This window comes from Cebus imitator, unplaced genomic scaffold (assembly GCF_001604975.1).
Source record: "Cebus imitator isolate Cc_AM_T3 unplaced genomic scaffold, Cebus_imitator-1.0 Scaffold538, whole genome shotgun sequence".
NCBI classification, from domain to species: Eukaryota; Metazoa; Chordata; class Mammalia; order Primates; family Cebidae; genus Cebus; species Cebus imitator.
In genome coordinates, this window is record NW_016107853.1 from 45,815 (window position 1) to 62,482 (window position 16,668).

The 16,668-nt window shown below is 40.8% G+C and overlaps 1 protein-coding gene across 2 annotated transcripts in view; it reads left to right on the forward strand.

Moving 5' to 3' along the window:
* Positions 1-16,668, forward strand: part of AKAP10 (A-kinase anchoring protein 10) — an 86,568-nt gene that overhangs the window by 41,810 nt on the left and 28,090 nt on the right. For both annotated transcript variants that reach the window (XM_017514909.2, XM_017514910.2), the window contains 5 exons: positions 5,213-5,297; positions 6,094-6,217; positions 7,253-7,389; positions 11,533-11,677; positions 15,273-15,446. In XM_017514909.2, coding sequence (XP_017370398.1) covers positions 5,213-5,297; positions 6,094-6,217; positions 7,253-7,389; positions 11,533-11,677; positions 15,273-15,446 — 665 coding nt within the window. The remainder of the gene's footprint in view (positions 1-5,212; positions 5,298-6,093; positions 6,218-7,252; positions 7,390-11,532; positions 11,678-15,272; positions 15,447-16,668) is intronic.

The following is a 16,668-nucleotide window of genomic DNA, read 5'->3' on the forward strand; positions in this document are numbered from 1 at the left end:
GCCTTGGCCTCCAAAGTGCTTGGATTACAGGCGTGAGGCACCACGCCTGGCCGATAGTCTTGTTTTAAATGTTACCCTTAGGCCAGGCACGGTGGCTCACGCCTGTGTAATCCCAGCACTATGGGAGGCCAAGGCGGGTGGATCATGAGGTCAAGAGATTGAGACCATCCTGGCCAATATGGTGAAACCCCATCTCTACTAAAATATAAAAATTAGCTGGGTGTGATGGCGAGCATCTGTAGTCCCAGCTACTCGGGAGGCTGAGGCAGGAGAACTGCTTGAACCAGGGAGGCAGAGGTTGTGGTGAGCCGAGATCAAACCACTGCACTCCAGCCTGACACCTAGCAACAGAGTGAGACTCTATCTCAAAAAAAAAGTTACCCTTGGGTTTTTGGCATTGTTATGTAGTTACTGTCTTTATGTGAGGATTTAGAGTGATCCAGAATCTATATTTTCATTACCTCCTTCATCTTTCACAAATCTTTAAAGTAGTAGAATTTTAAAACACTTTGAAGGTACAGCTGACAGAATTTGCTGATGGTTTGGAAGTAAGTGGTATGAGGGGGAAAAAGGGAATAAAGCATGACTCTTTTTTTTTGTTTTTTTTTTCTTTTTGAGACGGAGTCTCTCTCTGTCACTCAGGTTGGAGTGCATTGGTGCCATCTTGACTCACTGCAACCTCTGCCTCCTAGGTCCAAGCTATTCCCCTGCCTCAGCCTCTCGAGTAGCTGGGACTACAGGCGTGTACCACCATGCCCAGCTAATTTTTATTTTTTTTTTATTTTTATTTTTTTTTGTATTTTAGTAGAGATAGGGTTTTACCATGTTGACCAGGCTGGTCTCTTGATCTCCTGACCTCGTGATCCACCTGCCTCAGCCTCCCAAAGTGTTGGGATTACAGGCATGAGTCATGACGCCTGGCTATTAAGAACACTGGGGCCGGGTGTGGTGGCTCAAGCCTGTAATCCCAGCACTTTGGGAGGCCGAGGCGGGTGGATCACGAGGTCAAGAGATGGAGACCGTCCTGGCCAACATGGTGAAACCCCGTCTCTACTAAAAATACAAAAAATTAGCTGGGCATGGTGGTGCGTGTCTGTAGTCCCAGCTACTCAGGAGGCTGAGGCAGGAGAATTGCCTGAACCCAGGAGGCGGAAGTTGCGGTGAGCCGAGATCGCGCCATTGCACTCCAGCCTGGGCAACATGAGTGAAACTCCGTGTCAAAAAAAAAAAGAACACTGAATACCTGGAATTATGGAGTTGTCATTTATAAGATGAGAAAAACTGGAGGGGTGGGTAATGGCTTATGAGGAAAATCAGGAGTTTGATTAGATATCCAAATGGTGAATGTCAAGTAGGCAATTGGACACCTACATTAGGATTTTATGACGGAGGTCCGGGTTGGAGACACATATTTGGAAGTCATTAGCATATGGACGGATTTAGAGCTGCAAGTCTGGATAACATTACCATAGAAGTGAGTGTAGGAGGGAGAATGAGGTCTAAGGACTGAGTCTTGGGGCATTCCCTGACGTTCTGGCAGATAAGAAAGAACTAGCAAAGGAGACTTAGGCCCTCATATGACAATGGTGTATCAAGAAGTAGTTTTCTTCAGGACGCCAAGTAAGAAAAATGTTTCTGGGAGGAAATGACGCTGAGGTAAGTAAGAGGAACACTAGGAATTGAATGGATTGGGTAACCCATTGCGCACTGGTTATCTCAATTATAGTGGGCCATTGTTTACAAAACTTAATTGGAGGAGTCTTAATAGGATAGTATTAAGAATAGGAGAGCAGAACCAGCAAGTATTGACAACTCTTATGAGGCATGTTGCTCCAAAGATGAGCTGGAAGGCGATGTTAATCACGGTGGCCCAGGCACAGTGGTGCACACCTGTAATCCTAGCACTTTGGCAGCCCAGGCTTGTGGATCACTTGAGCCCGGGAGTCTGAGACCAGCCTGAGCAAGATGGTAAAACCCCATCTCTAACAAAAAAATAATAATAATACAAAAATTTGCCAGGCATAGTGGAGCATACCTATATTCTCAGCTATTAGGAAGGATAGGTGGCAGGATCGCTTGAGTCCCAGGAGGTCGAGGCTGCAGTGAACCGAGGTCATGCCACTGCAATCCAGCCTGTGTGGCAGAGCCAGACCCTGTCTCCAAAAAAAAAAGGGACAATGGTTCTTAATTTTGTTTTTAAGGTGAGTTGTGTGGTAAGCACATAAGGTATGTTACAGCATGCAAGCAGGTATACATGTATAGCATGCAGTCCACACAGCTGATAGGAATGAAGCAATAGTGACGGAGAAGTTGATGCAGGAGAGGGGACAGTTATAGGAGAGAAGTCTTGAGGCAAAAGAAGATGAATTCAAGTGCTCAGGTAGAAGATTGCTTAGATGGGGTCAAGGATGGTTTATCTAGAGTCACAGGAAAGAATGCAGTACATGGGTGGAGATGCAGGTGAGTGGGAAGATGTGGGAGATGATGGAAATGCTTTTCTGATGCTTCTGTTTTCTCACTGAAGCAGGAAGCAAAGTCCTCAGCAAATAGACTAGGAGAAGAGATGTTGGACATTTGAGAAAGGAGATGTACTGTAGGAAAAAAAAAAAAAAAACCTCAGTTTCTCCTTCTGAGTTCTCACAAAACGTAACCCTTCCATGACCCTAGTTGTGTGGAGTTTTTTCCCCCATCACCTACCAATTCTGCAGATGATTCTTCGGTGAACAGGAATTGGGTGTCCTCTAAGTCAATTCAGTTCTCACACTGTCCACCTGAAGATAGCATTACATTAGATCCCACAGCTTGAGGACTCTGTCCCATGCTGCTCCCACTTGAGATGCCAGTCTCAAGCACAAGTTGTGGCCTGTGCTTCTGACTGACCTGTAAATTGGGATTCCCATAATCCCTTCCTTGCGTTCAATAAATTTGCTGTAGTAGCTCTCAGAACTCAGGAAACTGCTTTACTTAAATTTACCCATTTATTATAAAGGATATTACAAAAGATACAGATTGAACAGGCAGATGGAAGAGATGCATGGGCAAGGTATGGGAAAGGGGGCACAGAGTTTCCATGCCCTCTCCAGATCACGATACCCTCCAGAAACCTCTGCAGATTTAGCTATTCAGAAGACCCCTCCCCATTCTGTCTTTTCGGTTTTTTTATGGAGACTTCATTATGTAGGCATGATTGATAATTGGACTGAAAGTCCCAACCCTGTAATTTGCCTTGGTCTTTGTGATTAGCCCTCATCCTAAAGCTCTTTAGAGGCCACCTGCCACAAGTCATCTCATTAGCATACAAAAGAATCTGGAGATTCCATGAATTATAGGAGCTGTAGGCTAAGAAACCGGCTAAAGGCTCAGACCTGTAATCCCAGCACTTTGGGAGGCTGAGGCAGGAGGATCATTTGAGGCCATGAGATCGAAACCAGCCTGGTCAACATAGTGCAACCCCCTTTACAAAATAATTTAAAAATTGGCCAGGTATGGTAGCGCTTGTCTGTAGTCCCAGCTACCCAGAAGGCTGAGGATCACTGAGCCCAGGTGTTCAAGGTAGCAGTGAGCCATGATCATGCCACTGACCCCAGCTTGGGCAACAGAGTGAGCTCCTGTCTCAAAAGAAAAGAAAAAGGAAAAAAAATACGTAAAGACCAAATACATATTTCACAATATCACAGATTTGTATTGTCTAGGAGAGTGTGTGTAAACAGACCAGGAAACTAGTATGATCCCTGGGTTTCATAAAGGCCCCACTGAGTCGTGAACACAGAGTAAGACTAAGCATCATGGTATGTGGTTTTTCCAGCCATGTTTAACCACTAGCTAAACTGCTTATTGATGTGCTGCAGTTTATTTAGGCAGTTCCTTATTTTAGCACATTTCATGTTTTAAAATTTCCACCAATAACATTTTGATAAACTTTTTTACAGATAACTTCACAAATCCATAACTTTTTAAGTTACAATTCTAGAAATAGAATTACTTGTTGAAAGAGAATGTTCATTTTGTTTTGTTTTATTTTTGTTGTTTGTTTGTTTTGAGACAGAGTCTCTCTCTGTTGCCCAGGCTGGAATGCAGCGGCACAATCTCGGCTCACTGCAACCTCTGACTCCTGGGTTCAAGCGATTCTCCTGCCTTAGCCTCCCAAGTAGCTGGGATTACAGGTGCCTGCCACCACGCCCAGCTAATTTTTTGTATTTTTGGTAGAGACAGGGTTTCACCATGTTGGCCAGGCTGATCTCAAACTCCTGACCTGGTGAACCACCTGCCTCAGCCTCCCAAAGCACTGAGATTACAGGCATGAGCCACCACACCCGGCCTGGGTATGTTCATTTTTAAACCTATGCTAGAAACTGCCAAATTGCCTTCAGAAAAAGATGTTTATAGCCCCACCAACACTAGTGTCTGTTTTCCTGTGCCCTTGCTCAAGTATGCATATTGTTAAAAGCAATGTTGTGTCAATTTACGAGATAAAAGGTGTAGTGCCTCCTAATCGTTTTATTTGATTACTAGTGAGTATGATATCTTTTCACGTTGGTCATTTTATATTTGTTCCTTTGTGGATTGTCTGTCATATGCTTTGATCATTGTTCTTTTGAGACATTTCTTAACTAGTTTGTAAGAGGTCTTGATAGTTTAATGATAGTAATCTTTTAGCTGTCATGCATGCTACAAATCTTTTTTGTGTTTGTTTGCCTTTATATTTTGTTTTTGGAGTGTTTCAATGTATAGGAATTAAATTGTGTTGCACTTTGGGAGGCCGAGGCGGGTGGATCACGAGGTCAAGAGATCGAGACCATCCTGGTCAACACGGTGAAACCCCGTCTCTACTAAAAATACAAAACATTAGCTGGGCATGGTGGCGCATGCCTGTAATCCCAGCTACTCAGGAGGCTGAGGCAGGAGAATTGCCTGAACCCAGGAGACGGAGGTTGCGGTGAGCCGAGATCGCGCCATTGCACTCCAGCCTGGGTAACAAGAGCGAAACTCCGTCTCAAAAAAAAAAAGATTGTGTTAAATGTTTTGATTTCTACTTTTGCATATGTACTTCAAAAGACTTTCTACGTCAAGATCAAGTGTTGCCTGTATTTTCTTTTAGTTCTGTTTAAAACCTTCTAGTTTATATGCCTTTGTTGGTAACTTCCAGTTTGACTCGCAAATGTATATAGTTTGAATTTAGTGGAAATTTAATTATTTACTACTTCTTTTACAGCAAAGATTTGTGGAGAAGATGGACAGGTAGATCCCAACTGTTTCGTTTTGGCACAGTCCATAGTCTTTAGTGCAATGGAACAAGAGTAAGTTAGTTTGTATTTTCACATTATGTATCCTAGGGAATTTGGGTCCATTGTTAGGAATGGGCTTCACTCAGCTTAAAAGCAAAGTATTTTTGAGGATTTAAGTATTTTGAATATTTACAAGATCATATCAAGCATACTCTATCTTGGTTAATAGTTTCTTTTAAATATAAGTTATATGAACTCTTAATTTTCATTTTCAGTGTTAATATTTCCTAAGTTAATTTGTTTTTAGTTCTAAAATCATTTGGGGGGTGATTAAGCCTGTAGTGATTATGACTATTAGAATTGGTTTATTTATTTAAATAATACATGTCTTCAGATGAGTCTCCTAATTTGTTAGTTCAGGCTTCAAGCTAAATGGATGCCATATAACTAAATCCACATAGAGTTGTTGAAATGCCTCCAGAGGTTTTTTAGATTTATTACTGCTGTGTGCCCTCAAAAAAAAAAAATCTGTGTATTCATTCTTTCACTTAACATTTATCAAAAGAGTGCTGTGTGTAAGACTTGGTTAGGTATAGTACCTGCCTTGAAGTTACAGCCTACTAAAAGACATAGGGCATGTTCTTTAATGAAGTGGCATGTGTTAAATGTCAGGGGAGAACTACAAAGTCATAAAAAGGTGGCAGAGAGTACGTACAGGTAAAGGAATCAGGAATGACACCATGGGGAAGTGAGGTAGTGTTGACCTAGGCCTTTAAGATACAATAGGGACAGTGTGGAAAGAGTGTTTTTCCCACTTAAGCTCTTTCCTTGGTCGTTCCCTCAAATTTTCCCTTTTGTCCATGTGCAGGCACTTTAGTGAGTTTCTGCGAAGTCACCATTTCTGTAAATACCAGATTGAAGTGCTGACCAGTGGAACTGTTTACCTGGCTGACATTCTCTTCTGTGAGTCAGCCCTCTTTTATTTCTCTGAGGTAAAGTCTGCATTTCCTTTCACACTCTATTCGAGCATTCCAGCCTCTAACTTAAATGCTGGGGCCCTGTCTATAGGAAATAACGCAGAAGAGACAAGTCATTTTCAAAAAGATTTATCATTGTTTCAAGTTGTTTCTAATGGCAAGAGTAATTGAATAATATATTAGAGAGAACATGAAAATTCAGTGTATTAAATAACTCTAATTTTGAAAAACCTAATTAAACTACTGCATATAAGAGAATGCATGTTTTTAATTATTTGGAGCTATTTTAAAACCGCAGAATTTGAAACTTGCTTCCAGTGTATAAATTGCAGACCAGACTTCAGAAGAGAAAAAGAAAAGTAGTGAATTTTTTCTTACTCTCATCATTTTTACTTTAGCCTCTTGATAGGATTGCCCAGTGAAGACGCATTTGCAACAGACAATGAGTATATTAATCTCTCTGAGGCATACGCTTTCGTATAATGCTGTTTGTTAGGCTTCAGCAAGTGAAATTATTTTGTTGGAAAGCTAATGATTATTAAGTAGAAAGAGGGTTCTCAATTTCATGAGGCAGTAATTTAGACACTGAATTCTGCCTCTTTACAAGAATACAGGTACTCAGTTGATTTGTTTTTTCACTCCCTTTCTTTGCCATAAATTAAATCAACAATTTGTTTAGGTTAATATGTCCTCATGGAATGGTGAAAATGATCAGGTGTAAAGCATTTGGTTTGGTTAGTTTACTCTTTCTGTGTTTGCTGGCGAGGAACTACAAATTCAATTTAGTGTAAGTTTTACTCTAGTTCACTAAAAGTTTGCATCCAGCTGTGTAGTGTTTGTTTCTTGTAAATTTTTTTTCGTCTCTAAAAGAATACTTTAAAACTTTTCAATCTCAAATGACTGTAACTTGCTTATGGGTGTTAACTGAAGAAGTACATCTTTTTGTTTTTTGCTTATGACCCGTATTTTAATATTTGAGCTTCTAGATTGGAGATGGTGAGAGAAATCTGGTTATAATCTTATTTTCCCTTTTGTATTTTTTCTTCCTAGTACATGGAAAAAGAGGATGCAGTGAATATCTTACAATTCTGGTTGGCAGCAGATAACTTCCAGTCTCAACTTGCTGCTAAAAAGGGCCAATATGATGGACAGGAGGCACAGAATGATGCCATGATTTTATATGACAAGTGAGTTATACTGATAGATCTATGCAGGTACTTACTGAGCATTTAATATGTTCTGTGGAAATAAAGATGAATAAACTCAGTCTCTGCTGCCCAGGAGCTCACAGGAGGCAGCATAAAAGCTGCTTTTTCTATGGTGTTTGTAAAGCTTTGGTGGTTCTTAGAACAAAAGTTTCTGCTGGGAAAGGGAAGGTGTATGTGGGGTAAACAGGATGGCAGTGGTGGTGTTCAGGGATTGTTTCTCAGAAGAGAGACTTTGTTTGGATCCTAAAGAATGAATTGAATGTTACTACCCAGAGAAGGCAGGAAACAACATTCTAGGCAAAGGCACTGACACAAAAGCCATGGAAACTTAGGGGAAGGTGGCACTTTCAAGAAACTTGAGTTTGAATAATCCAAGAGGTGGTGAATAAATATGAGGATGCTGATACTAATTGGAATAGATTGTAAAGGACCTTGAATGCCTATTTATAGGTATGTTATAGTTTCTGTACAAATTTGCTCAGCCACGTTATTAAATTAATTAGTTTTTTATTAGTTTTCACTGAAAATGAGAGGATGAGAAAAATCTTACAGTGACCAAAATTGAAAATATCTGGTCAAGGAAGTGATGAGCTTGTAGCCAGCTCTGTAATGTATGGTATTCTTGTCATTTAACTTTTCTGACTCTGTAAAAGTAATTTGTGGTGGCTCTTGCCTGTAATCCCAGCACTTTGGGAGGCTGGGGTGTGCGGATCACCTGAGTTCTGGAGGTCGAGACCAGCCTGACCAACATGGAGAAACCCCATCTCTGAAAAATACAAAAGGTTAGCCAGGCATGGTGGTGCATGGCTATAATCTCAGCTACTTGGGAGGCTGAGGCAGAAGAATTGCTTAAACCCAGGAGGTGGAGGTTGTGGTGAGCCAACATAGCGCCACTGCACTCCAGCCTGGGCAACAAGAGCGAAATTCCATCTAAAAAAAAAAAGGAATTTGTGGTCAGGCATGGTGGCTCACGACTGTAATCCCAGCACTTTGTGAGGTAGAGGCGGGTGGATCACTTTAGCCGAGGAATTTGAAACCAGCCTGGGCAACATGGCAAAACCCCGCCTCTACTAAAGATAAAAAAAATTAGCCAGGCATGTTGGCATGTACCTATTGTCCAAGCTACTTAGAGGCCTGAGGCAGGAGGATCACCTGAGCCTTGGAAGGTCAAGTCTGCAGTGAGCTGTGATCGCACCACTGTACTCCAACCTGGGTGACAGCATGTGATCCTGTCTCAAAAAAAAAAAAAAAAAGGTAATTTATTATTTGTATCCTTAAGCAAATGCTAAAGGGGTAACTTGTGGGTAGAGAAAAGTTCATAAATGTTAGGATTTGATGACAGCCAATAGCATCTAGGCCAGTGGTTCTTGAACATTGGTCTACAGGCCCTTGCTGGGCTGTCTGCATATGAATCACCTGGGAGCTAGTTAAAAATAGGTTTTCAGTCTGGGCATGGTGGTTCACACCTGTCTGTAATCCCAGCAATTTGGGAGGCCAGGGTGGGCGGATCACTTAAAGTCAGAGGTTCGAGATCAGCCTGGCCAACATATTGAAACTCGTCTCTACTAAAAACTACAAAAATTAGCTGGGCATTATGGCGGGTGCCTGTAATCCCAGCTACTGGGGGGCTGAGGCAGGAGAATCACCTGGGAGGCAGAGGTTGCAGTGAGCCAAGATTGTGTCACTGCACTTGAAGCTGGGCGACAGAGTGAGACTGCATCTCAAAAAAAAAAAAGATTTCCACTTCTCCCCTCTCAGAAATTCTAATTCTGCAGGTTTGATGTGTGACCAGCAATCTTTATTTTTAGAAGACATACCAGATAATTCTGATAGGGATTATCTGGTATGTCTTCTAAAAATTCCAGATTAGGGATATAGTCTGATTTTCCCAATTTGCAAGTAAGGAAAATAAGGCCCAGAGCGAGAACGATTTTCTCAAAGTCACGGGACAAGTTAGTGGCAGAACTTGAAATGAAATGCAGTTCTTCATCTTCCGTCCAGTGTTTATTCTGGTATAATATATTTGTGGAAGGTATTATATAAGAAGCATTGTTACATAGATGTTGAAATAGGAAGAATTTACATTTCGACATTTGGTCTAAAGTACCTGAAAATTCAAATCATGGAGGAGTATTTACCAACTTACTCAATACAACATAGGAGATTCACATTTTGTTACAAAATGCTTATTTAAAAAGAGAGTTTTCTCTTTTTCTTAATTTCATTTATTTTTTGAGACAGAGTCTCGCTCTTTTGCCCATGCTGGAGCACAGTGACATGATTTCAGCTCACTGCAAGCTCCATTTCCTGGCCTCAAGCAATTCTCCTGCCTTAGCTCCCCAAGTAGCTGGGATTACAAATGCGGGCTACCATGCCCAGCTAATATTTGTATTTTTAGTAGAGACAGGGTTTCACCATGTTGGCCAGGCTGGTCTTAAACTCCTGACCTCAAATGATCCTCCTGCCTTGGCTTCCCAAAGTGCTGGGGTTACAGACATGAGCCACCGTGCCCACCCTGGATAGTTGTCTTTATGCTAGAACAGAAGAGTGGCACTAGTAAGATTCCAGCTGGAGCTCAGTAACCACACACAGTAGAGACTGTTTTCCCACTGGATCCCATTTTCACATGGGGAGCCATTTTTAAATGAAGATTTCTATATGACATCCCATTGGCACTACTGTTTTGCCAAGTTCATTGTGCCAAATTTGACTTTACAAATCCCTTCTTGTTTTTGTTTTTGTTTTTTTTCCAGACAGGATCTCACTCTGTCACCCAGGCTAGAGTGCAATGGCACAATCTCAGTTCGCTGCAACCTCTGCCTCCCAGGCTCAAGTGATCCTCCAACCTCAGCCACCCAAGTAGCTGGGACTACAGTCCTGCACCATCATACCTGGCTAATTTTTGTATTTTTAATAGAAGCATCGTTTCGCCATGTTGGCCAGGCTGGTCTTAAACCCTTGACCTCAGGTCATCCGCCAGCCTGGGCCCCCCAAAGTGCTGGGGTTACAGGCATGAACCATCATGAGCAGACTGTTTTTTTTTTTTTTTTAGACGAAGTCTTGCTCTGTCACCCAGGTTGAAGTGCAGTGGCTTGATCTCCGCTCACTGCAACCTCCTCCTCTCAGGTTCAAGCAATTCTTCTGCCTCAGCCTCCCGAGTAGATGGGACTACAGATGTGCACCACCACACTTAGCTAATTTTTGTAGTTTTTAATAGAGATGGGGTTACACCATGTTGGCCAGGCTGGTTTTGAACTCCTGACCTCAGGTGGTCTACCCACCTCAGCCTCCCAAAATGCTGGGATTACAGGCATGAGCCACTGTGCCCTGCCTATTTGTTTGTTTTTGTGTCATATATATGCATCATCATAATCAAGCATCATCAACCTTTATATTTCTGTCAGGGGATAGGAGATAGAAGCCATTGGAATGCTTGGAAGAGACCTTTTTCTCTCATTTAATGCTTTTTTTGGTATTCATTCATAATCAGCTTAACAAAACATTAGTTGCATTATATCCCATCAAGGTAGAACTCTTTGTGTTACCAATATTAGTTACTCCCTTTCCTTTCTACACCAAGTCATCAGTAAGTCCTGTTCTGTCCAGATATATCATATCCGTCCAGCTCACCCTCAGTGCCATTTTGTTTTGAATTTGTACATGTTTACTGCTGATGCCTCATGGTTATGAGATGCGTTCTTACTTTATTCTGTGCACACATCTTCTCAGCTTGCTTTTCAGGGGACATGACCATGTCTTCCCTTTCTATAAATTCATTTTTATCTATCAAGTCCTGAACAGAGAATGGGTGCCCATAAATATATGTGTGTTTCTTTGCCTCATTTGTAGCCTGATCCTTACAGCTTTTAAACAACAGTAGAGTTCACCGTCAAGAGCTAAGGATGGTTGGCAGGCAGATAGAAGGTAGCAAGTTGACCCAAGTGTCTCTGGGGAAGTGGGAATAAGGAAAGGTTACATCAGCACTCTGATAACATAGCGCTATGGTTCTAGGTCTGCAGGCTGAATCAAGTAGCCTCAGATAAGATTCTCTGGAGGAGGTGCAAAAAGTTGCTTATACTTGCTATGGAATTTGGTTTCACTTTGGATATCTTTTTACCATAGGTACTTCTCCCTCCAAGCCACACACCCTCTTGGATTTGATGATGTTGTACGATTAGAAATTGAATCCAATATCTGCAGAGAAGGTGGGCCACTCCCCAACTGTTTCACAACTCCATTACGTCAGGCCTGGACAACCATGGAGAAGGTAACCAAGAATTTCAGAAGTATTAAACTACAAGACGTTTTATTGGTAGAACTCATAAAATATAAGGTGGGAAAACCAAGCAGAATAGCATGGTGGAAATGGAAGCAGTACAGCACAGTGATTCAGAGCAGAGACCTTGAGTCTGGCCTGGTATGTACAATCATATGCCACATAATATTTTAGTCTACAATGGACTGCATGTGTAATGATCCTATATGATTATAATGGATCAAAGCTGGAAGTGCAATAATAACAAAAGTTAAAGAAAAAACAAATTTTAATAAGGAAAAAAGAAAAACTAAAAAGATAACAAAAACAAAACAAAAAATTACAATGGAGCTGAAAAACCTCCGTTACCTCGTATTTACTGTATATACTTTTAATCATTTTACAGTGTTCCTTCTACTTATTTAAAAAAAGAAAAAAAAGTTAATTGTAAAACAGCTCCAGATAGGTCCTTCAGAAGGTTTCCAGAAGGAGGCATGTTATCAAACGAGATGACAGCTCCATGCATGTTCTGCCACTGAAGACCTGCCAGTGGGACAAGATATGGAGGTGGAGAAGAGTGATATTGATGATCCTGACCCTGTGTAGGCTTAGCTTAATGTATGTGTTTGTCTTAGTTTTTAACAAACAAATTTAGAAAGGAAAAAAAAGTTAAAAATAGGAAAAAAAAAAAAGCTTATAAAATAAAAATATAAAGAAAATATTTTTGTACAGCTGTATATGTTTGTGTTTTAAGCTATTATGACAACAGGGTGAAAAAGTTAAAAAAAAGTGAAGCTTATAAAGTTAAAAAAGTTACAGTAAGTTAATTTCTTATTAAAGAAAAACAATTTTTTTTTTTTTTTTTTTTTTTTTTTTTTTTTTTTTTTTTTTTTTTTTTTTTTTTTTTTTTTTTTTTTTTTTTTTGTGACAGTTTTTTGCTCTGTAGCCCAGCTGGAGTGCAGTAGTGTGATCTCGGCTCACTGCAACCTCTGCCACCTGGGTTCAAGCAATTCCCCTGCCGCCACCTTCCAAATAGCTGGGACTACAGGCCCATGCCATGACGCTCGGCTAATTTTTGTATTTTAGTAGAAACAGGGTTTCACCATGTTGGTCAGGATGGTCTCACTTTCCTGACCTCGTAATCCCCCCACCTTAGCCTCCCAGAGTGCTGGGATTACAGGCATGAGCCACCACACCAGGTCTAAAGAAAAGAAATTTTAAATAAATTTAATGTAGCCTGAGTGTACAGTGTAAGTCTACAGCAGTGTATGGGAATGTCCTGGGCCTTCTCATTCACTCACCATTCACTTACGGATTCACCCAGAGCAGCAATCTCTATTCATGGTAAGTGCCCATTTATAAAGATGTACCATTTTTTATCTTTTATACTGTATTTTTACTGTGTCTTTTCTGTGTTTGTGTTTAAATACACAAATTCTTACCATTGTAATAGTAGCCTACCGTGTTCACTACAGTAACATGTGATTCCGGTTTGTAGCCCGAGATCCTTAGGTTGTACCATATAGCCAAGGGGTGGATTAGGCCATATCATCTAGGTTTGTATAAGTACACTCGGTGATGTAGCACAACGACAAACAGCCTAACTGAAATTTTTTTATTTTTTTTTTTATTTTTTGAGACAGAGCCTCACTCTGTTGTCCAGGCTGGAGTGCAGTGGTACAGTCTTGGCTTACTCCAACTTCTGCCTCCCAGGCTCAAGCGATTCTCCTGCCTCAGCCTCCCAAGTAGCTGGGATTACAGGCAGGTACCACCATGCCTGGCTAATTTTTGTATTTTAGTAGAGACAGGGTTTCACCAAGTTGGCCAGGCTGGTCTCAAACTCCTGACCTTAAGTGATCTGTCTGCTTTGGCCTCCAAAAGTGCTGGCCTCCAAAAGTACAGACATGAGCCACCGTGCCTGACCAGTAACTGAGATTCTCTAATGCTATTTTCCTCATCTGTAAAATGAGGATAATATGCATGTTTACCTGAAAGTCCCTTTGAGGATTAAAATAAGATAATGTGTGTTAAATACATATTAACATAGTACCTGACACATGGTAAGCATCAAAAAATGTCAATGACTCTTACTACTATTATTATTACATATTTTTAAATTTCTAGAAAGCAGTACCAAAAATTAGCTGGGCGTAGTGGCACTCACCTATAGTTCCAGCTACTCAGGAGGCTGAGGCTGGAGGATTGTTTGAGCCATGGAGTTTAAGGCTGCAGTGAACTGTGTTCATACCCCTGTACTCCAGCCTTGGTGACAGAGCAAGACCCTGTCTCCAAAAATAATAGAAGGCACTATAGGGCAAACTTAGCTTAGGAATGATCCAAATATTTCACCTGTCTGTCAACAGGATTGGAACACGAGTTTTGGGTATTATGATCACTAGGTATCACTAATAGCTTATTAATAATAAAGCATTGGCCAGGCGTGGTGGTTCACACCTGTAATCCCAGCACTTTTGGAGGCCAAGGTGGGTGGATCACCTGAGGTCAGGAGTTCAAGACCAACCTAACCAACATGGCGAAATCCCATCTCTACTCAAAATATAAAAATGAACTGGATGTGGTGGCGGGCCTCTGTAATCCCAGCTACTCAGGAGGCTGAGGCAGGAGAATCACTTGACCCTGGGAGGTGGAGGTTGCAGTGAGCCAATATCGTGCCACTGCATTCCAGCCTGGGTTACAAGAGTGAAACTCTGTCGCAAAAAAACAAAAACAAAAAGGCACATATTAAATACGAACATGAATAATTACAAATTATACTGAATAAGTTCTCATGTTTGTTATTTGCATGTCCTATTACAGACTTCCTTCATAGCACTAGAAATGCAGATAATAAACATGAGAATTCATTCAGCATAATTAACCATTATTAAAGGCAAATAAAAACATTGATGTACAATTAGGTATTTATTTAATAATTACTTGAAAAAAGAAACACAACTCAGTGTAAGAAAACCTATGTGGAAATAGATATTTTGACATACTGCTAACGATTCAAATTTATAATATTCTTTTGAAGGGTAAACTGACCATATATATCAAAGTTAAAATTTAATTCAGCAGTTACACTTCTGATCCTGGTTAGTTATCTTAAGGAAATCAGTTTAAAAGTAAAAATACATATATGCACAAAAACTTTAATATTTATCATAAACCAGAAAAATCTAGTTTCAAATTATATCCTATGGACTATTTTTTGCTAAAAAGTATTAATATCAAGTTTATATAATACTTTCATGACAAATGTTTTGGGGAGAAAGCCCAAGAAAACTACCTGCATTATAATTCGTTTTTTTTATTTTGGAGACATAGTCTTGTTCCGTCATCCAGGCTGGAGTGCAGTGGCATGATCTCGGCTCACAGCAACCTCCACCTCCCAGGTTCAAGCAATCCGCCTGCCTCAGCCTCATGCATTATAATTTTAATTTGTAAGCTGTTCAAAAGAATAGTACCTGTAGTAAAGTAAGAAGTACAAACATTTGTTATAGGTAGTTAACAGTTATCACCAGTAGAATTATAAACTTTTTTCTTAAAAATAGTTTTAGTTGGATTTGATTTCAACTTTAAAAACAATGCTTTTCCTCTCTATCAGGTCTTTTTGCCTGGCTTTTTGTCCAGCAATCTTTATTATAAATATTTGAATGATCTCATCCATTCGGTTCGAGGAGATGAATTTCTGGGCGGGAACGTGTCGCTGACTGCTCCTGGCTCTGTTGGCCCTCCTGATGAGTCTCACCCAGGGGGTTCTGACAGCTCTGCGTCTCAGGTATTGACTGATTGCATCTGCCATTAGGGAGAAAAGCATACACATCTTTTCCTTCAAACCCCAGTAACAGATCCTGTTTATAAATTTTAAGTTGTAGGAACAAAAAAATAAAAGCCTGGCACGGTGGCTCACGCCTATAATCCCAGCATTTTTGGAGGCTGCGGTGGGCAAATCATTTAAGGTCAGGAATTTGAGGTCAGGCTGGCCGAAATGGTGAAACCTGTCTCTACTAAAAGTACAACAATTAACCTGGCATGGTGGCAGGTGCCTGTAATCCCAGCTACTTGGGAGGCTGAGCCAGGACAATCGCTTGAACCCAGGAGGCAGAAGTTGTAGTAAGTAGAGATCGAGCCACTGCACTGCAGCCTGGGTGACAGAGTGAAACTCCGTCTCAAAAAAAAAAAGGAGAAATAAAATTAGCCTACTTACTATATTCTGATCAACATATTTGTGGTGACTTACAATATACTGTATTGTAAAGTATCATGCTGTTTCATTCAGGCCATTCTGTTTGAGTCTCTGGCTGTTCCTCTTAATAAATCAAATAATGCTGGAATATATTTATAGCCGCTGAAGAGCTCTTTATGTAATTATTTAGGATACTTTTTTTTTTTTTGGAGACAGAGTCTTACTCTGTCACCCAGGCTGGAGCGTAATGGCAATCTCTGCTCACTGCAACCTCTGCCTCTCAGGTTCAAGTAATTCCCCTGCCTCAGCCTCCTGAGTAACTAGGAGTTCAGGCATATGCCACCACACCTGGCTAGTAGAGACGGGGTTTCACTATGTTGGCCAGGCTGATCTTGAGCTCTTAACTTCATGATCGGCCCACCTCAGCCTCCCAAAGTGCTGGAATTACAGGCATGAGCCACTGCACCCAGTCTAGGATACTTTTTATAAAATAATTGAGTGAACTCTTAGGTCTTCTTTTTTTTCTTTTCTGTTTTTTGAGACAGGGTCTCCACACTGCAGCCTGGAAATTCTGGGATCAAATAATCCACCCACCTCAACCTCCTGAGTAGCTGGGACTAGAGACATGCACCACCACCCCTGGCTAATTTGAAATTTTTTTTTTCATAGCGATGGGGTCTCGCTGTGTTGCTCAGGCTGGTCTTGAACCCCTGGCCTCAAATGTCGCCTGCCTCTGCCTAGCTAGGTTTCTTTCTCTCTCTGTTTTTGTTTTTTTTTTTTTTTTTGTTTTTGTTTTTGTTTGTTTTTGAGAAGG